This window comes from Nicotiana tomentosiformis, chromosome 3 (assembly GCF_000390325.3).
Source record: "Nicotiana tomentosiformis chromosome 3, ASM39032v3, whole genome shotgun sequence".
Lineage (NCBI taxonomy): Eukaryota > Viridiplantae > Streptophyta > Magnoliopsida > Solanales > Solanaceae > Nicotiana > Nicotiana tomentosiformis.
Window position 1 is genome coordinate 115,974,991 of NC_090814.1, and position 6,000 is coordinate 115,980,990.

The 6,000-nt window shown below is 37.3% G+C and overlaps 1 protein-coding gene across 1 annotated transcript; it reads left to right on the forward strand.

Annotated features, from left to right (window-relative positions):
- The first annotated feature begins 3,240 nt into the window (after window positions 1–3,240).
- Window positions 3,241–5,668, forward strand: LOC104108263 (probable pectate lyase P59). The gene is made up of 4 exons (XM_009617252.4): window positions 3,241–3,541; window positions 3,974–4,625; window positions 4,734–4,976; window positions 5,194–5,668. Exons 1-4 carry the CDS (start codon window positions 3,354–3,356, stop codon window positions 5,413–5,415), a joined length of 1,305 nt encoding a protein of 434 aa, XP_009615547.1. The 5' UTR covers window positions 3,241–3,353; the 3' UTR covers window positions 5,416–5,668.
- The last annotated feature ends 332 nt before the right edge of the window (window positions 5,669–6,000 follow it).

A 6,000-nucleotide genomic window follows, 5' to 3' on the forward strand; every position in this document is an offset into this window, starting at 1 on the left:
GAATTATTTTGGCAAGTTAAATTATTTGAGCACCTGAGTTGCAAATTGTGATATATTATAATATTGATACGCATGCGGTGGTATAAGGTCTGGGTGTTGAAACGCATGCGGTGAGATAAGGGTGGCTTGATACGCGTGGCTAGTAGAGGAACTACTAGAAGTCATGCGGTGTGATAAGGATGGCTAAAACGCGGGATGCTATTTCGAAAAAAATATTTTCTTTAAAATAAATTGTGAAGGCTCCCGCAGTGAGATAAAAAAATGAGATATTGTGAACTTATTTATGATTTGGGACTACGAGGCGGTACCTCAGGAGTGCCCTTGTTGATAATGATTTATGGCCGCAGTTGCCTTTGATTATTGTTGTGATTTTCTTCAAGTTGGAAATAATTCTGTTTTGTTTCCACGAGGTATTTAATTTCGATTATTTGATGTAATTAAATGTGACATACTACTTGATTCATTTACATTATCATTTTATCTTATAATATTGTTTAAATATTTTACCATGCCATTATTTATTCTCCAGTAGGGCCTGACCTGACCTCGTCACTACTCTACTGAGGTTAGGCTTGGCACTTACTGGGTACCGCTGTGGTATTCTCATACTACGCTTATGCACATCTTTTTGTGCAGATCCAGGTACATCTTATCAGACCACGCATCAGTAAATTAGCTGTACGAGAAGACTTCGAGGTATATCTGCCAGCGTCAGCAGACTTCGGAGTCCCCTTCTATCTTACTATGTTATTTTCCTTATTTGCTTTAGACTCTAATGTATAGAGACATAGAGAATAAATTTTTAGAAACTTGTGACTTATTTCTACCGGGTTTTGGGAGTTGAAATTATTTGAATTGTAGTTTATTTATTTCAGATATTTATTATTATTCCGCATTGATAGGCTTACCTAGTTTTAGAGACTAGGTGTCATCACAACATCCTACGGAGAGAATTTGGGGTCGTGACATAAAAGACGATGAAAGTTAGTAAACGAGTAGGCGCCTTTGCTTTTCCGCTTCTGCTGCTACTGTCTTCACCTAACATTGTTTGCAAAGAAAGAAGAAGAGTGTATTTAGTTTTAATAAGGATGAAGGATCTGGAAGGAAAATAATAGAAGAGAAATATAAATATATGGAGGGAAATTCCAATCAAGGGGAGATAGAAAGGGTAATGCATTAATTGGTAGAAGAATTGTGTGTTTTTTCAGGCTAAAAGGCAAAAATAATTGAGAGAGTTTGATCATTTTCAATGACATGATTAAATACATTCAGCTTATCCTATTTCCTCAAAATATTTTCAAACTTTACTTCTCCTTCTTCGATTATTAGTCGGGGCCACAGGTGGTCTACTACTAGCACCACAACCACCACCCATGCTACCAACTCCAACACTACTAGGTGTAAGTGGTGTCTCATCTTTAATATCTAATTCATTATCTTCTATACCGAAATTTTCCTGTAATTGTTCATAATCTATATTATTATCATGTGATGTTTCAGAAACATGTGTAAAGTTATTTAAATTACTACTAGAAGTTGAAGTAGTACCTCTTTTTTTATTTCTCCGATTACCCCGATTAACAACCTTATTACAAACTCTTTTTGCAGCATTAAACATATTGTGAAAATTTAACTACTAACAAAATTTAAATATGCAAATAAAATAGTAAATAAGAGAAAGAGTTGGAGGGAGTGCACTGAATTCCTTGATAAATTGAACACTTGATGATTTTTGAAGTCTTGAATATTTGAAATTGAATTTTGTAACTCCAAAGTTCAATGTTACCACGAAGAAACGTCAATTTTTCAAAGTTCAAATAATACCATCAATTAAATTCCAAAAAAATGAGAGCCAAATAGTTGATTGCAATTTAGGTGAAGAATGAGAGAATGACAATTGAGAATTTGAGTTTGAGAAATGAGGGATGAGTGAAGAACTGAAGAAGGGAGGGGGGGGGGGGGAGGGGTGTATTTATAGTTTTTCAATGGGCTAAATTAGTATTTACTAAAAGTGTTATTTTTTTTAAAAAATGTCCCAAAAAGGGCTATTCTTGCAAAATATCCGTTGGGCAATGGTCATATTGGAAGCTGGCCGTTGCCAACGGTCATGTTAAATTTTTTTTTTAAATTCTGAAATAGCCGTTGGACCGGTCCGGTTAACCGGTTCACCCTTGACTTTACCGGTTTAGACCGGTCCGGTTAACCGGAATTTCGAAGCTGGCCGGCTTAACCCCTTACCCCTTACCCCCGAACCCAGCCCTGCCCCGACCCCCTACCTACCGGTCCGGTCCGGAACCGGGTCAACCCGGCCCGTTAAACACCCATAATTCATCCTTTATTGGGTGAATCACTGCTCCTATTTACTTAAATATCATTTAGTGTTATTCATTGTTGTTAAATGCTACATTATTGCTCACGCTTCTTGGAATAGTTATTGCATATTGTTATCACTTTTCTGCCCGATCTTTTTAACACTGTTACGCTTTCGGAAGTCACATCTAGGAATATTATTATTAATTAGGTTTAACTCATAATCACATAAATTTAATTATTTGAACCAAGTGATATATTCTTTGTTCAAACAGTTTCGTCCTAAATAGTTTCCCTCCACGCTAGTGTTTCTTTTTTTTATTTATTTTGGAGTACTCCAGTTCCTTTTCCTATTTACTAATAAGCGTTGAAGATGTATTATTATAGCTTCCCACCCTCCAACTGTAAATTTATGATTGTTGGTAACATATGTAATAGTGGACACGAGCTTTTATAATTCCAGAAAAGCCTAATCAAATTAACAAAAGAAGACAGTGCGGGTAACTCTGGATTTTATTGCCATAAGCATGTAATGATGGCAATTTCTCACAAACGCTTACCAAAGTTAATTTTAAAAAGAAATTTAAAAAATTAAAACGAAAAGTCCCTCCAATATGCTCACATAGGTCTTACATATGTAGATATTAAGGAATTACAGACAACAATATTCAGAAACAGAGAGTTTCTCCCGTGGAATTTTTATAACCGCTTGTGCGCTCTTAGTTCGTGAATGGGATGAAAAAAGATCACAAATTTAGATGGGGGATATAATATTATGTCAAAGAAATTAGAACAAATAGACCAACTGTTGACCGTTAAGAGTGAAAGCGGTTCTCCACTTTTCCCTCTCAACTTCTTAATTTACTTCCTCTGCTCTAATTGCCTCATAACTGTGGAGGATATATTAAACTGAACTCTATCCATTTCTATTACAAATCATCCCTTTAAAGGATGCTAAAACAAGACAATCAGAGAGAGACAGAGACAGAGAGAATTTTACAAGAGAAACATAATTTGTACGATATAATATATAATTATCAAATATGGAATTCACAAAGAATAATTTGTTTTTGTTTGTTATGTTTGTTCTAGTTCTTAGCATAGAGGCACACATTGGGGAGTTTGATGAGGTGTGGCGGAAGCGAGCCCAGCAAGCAAAGAAGGCCGCTCGCCATGCCTATCATCCTAATCCTAAGATTGTAGCCGATCATCTTAACAACCAAGTTGACAAGTAAGTTCCCTCTCATTTCTTCCTTTCAATTTTCTTTCTTTTCACTTTTTAGTTGGAGCTGAGTAGGAAATTTAAGAGCACAAGTTGAACTCAACTTTTTAATCTAATTAATCTGAACAGAAGTCCACAACATAAAATATGTAGTCAACTGAACTCATTGCTTACAATTGAATTCTGCATACATATGCGAGCCTTGACCTAATTAGTAAAGTTAGTGCCATGTGACCAAAATGTCACATGTTCGAGCCATGAAAATAGCCTCTTGCAGAAGTGTAGGGTAAGACTACGTACAATGGACCCTTGTGGTCCGGTTCTTCCCGGACCCTGCGCATAACGGTAGCTTAGTACACTAGACTGTCTTTTACATATGATAGATTATATACATTTTGAATCGACCGACTCTAAATTTTGAAATTGTCTCTGTATCTCAAGGGCCGTACGAGGCAGCAATAGCAGAAGAAGGGACCTGCACAGGTACAATGGTCAATGCAAGGCGACGAACCCAATTGACCAGTGCTGGCGATGCGATCCAAATTGGGCTCGAAACCGAATGAAACTAGCAGATTGCGTCCTTGGTTTTGGCCGCAAGACAACCGGAGGCAAAGGTGGAAAAAGCTACGTAGTAACTGACAATTCGGACAACGATTTAGTTAATCCCAAGCCAGGAACTTTACGCCACGCCGTGATCCAGCCGCAGCCACTTTGGATTATATTTGCCAAGAACATGGTAATTAGGTTAAACGAGGAGCTAATCATGACCAGCAACAAGACAATTGACGCCCGAGGAAAGCAAGTGCACATTGCTCATGGTGGTGGCCTTATGTTACAGTTCATACACAATGTCATAATTAGTAACCTTCGAATTCATGATACTAAGGCTGGTAATGGTGGCCTAATTAGAGACTCCGTCAATCATTATGGTTATCGAACGAAAAGTGATGGTGATGGTATTTCAATCTTTGGATCCACAAATGTTTGGATTGACCACGTCTCCATGTCCAATTGTCAAGATGGTCTCATTGATGCTGTTGAGGCTTCGACAGCCATTACCATTTCCAACTGCCATTTCACTAAACATAATGAAGTAAATATTTAGCTCGAAATTCCAAGTTTTCTACACACTTGAAATTGCTTTCTAATTAATGAGAATACAGAAGACAAACGTTTGATTTATTTGCTTAAATTTTTGTAGGTCATGTTGTTTGGAGCCAGTGATAGTTCCTCAAGGGACTCTATTATGCAAATCACACTTGCTTTCAATCACTTTGGACAAGGGTTGAGGCAAAGGATGCCAAGAGTGAGATGGGGATTTGTTCATGCTGTCAACAACGATTACACACACTGGCTAATGTATGCCATTGGAGGAAGCATGCATCCTACCATCCTTAGCCAGGGAAATCGCTTCATCGCTCCCCCTAATCCAAACGCCAAAGAGGTAAACGAAAAAACTATTAATTTTCTCACTAAACCATTCAGAAAATTCATTTTGTATAAACAGTTTTTCTTTTGGTACTTGCCAAAAGCCTTTGTTTTCTTCCTTAAATTCCGTATCCAGTCAAACACCGTCATATAAAATGAAATGGATCGAGAGACTAGCATATTTGGAACAGCAATAGAAGACTGATCCCAAAAGATTTTCCTATTATGTGTAGGTGACCAAAAGGGATTATGCACCTGAGAGCGTGTGGAAGAACTGGGTATGGAAATCACAGGGAGATCTTATGATGAACGGGGCGTTCTTTGTAGAATCTGGAAATCCAAATCATGCATTCTTGAGGAGTCCTGATATGATCAGCTCCAAGCCAGGATCATTTGTGAGCAGCCTGACACGATTTTCAGGCTCTCTAAACTGCATTGAGGGGAAGCCTTGTTAAAGCATTTCAACCTCAATAAATAAGCGCAAAAAATAGTAGTAGCTGAAAATTGTAGGAGTTAGTCGATCAGCTCCCTTTCTCCTCTTATTTACCAAGCTGGTAATGGATGGAGGAGAATGAGTGTGAGTATATTTGGGAAAGTTTTCATGTTCTGGTATTGTACACAGGTTTCTGAAAGTTTTTCAGATAATTTTGTTTTTTTCATGTATTAATGTAGTAGTAAATTATTAAATAAACACGTTTTTACTAGTTACACTGATTATTTGCCATGACTATGAACATTCAAAATGCAACTGTTTGTCTCTATCTCTCCCTTCTCCGAGCAAAGCCTCAGCTTCTTTTGTTCATTGATGGGTGAAAAGTTAGAGGTTGTTTCCTTTGTTAATATTGTGCAACTAATTCAAAGATATTACGCCCTGCAGAATAAGCATCTAAAAAACTATAAACTTGCATGTTGAAATGGAAAGGGAAATGAGCAAATTCCCTATTGCAAGGACCTCATCAAAGAAACAATTGATGCAACAACAACTACTACTACGCTTCAGTCCCAAACAAAGTTGGGGTAGGCGATATGAATTCTCACTT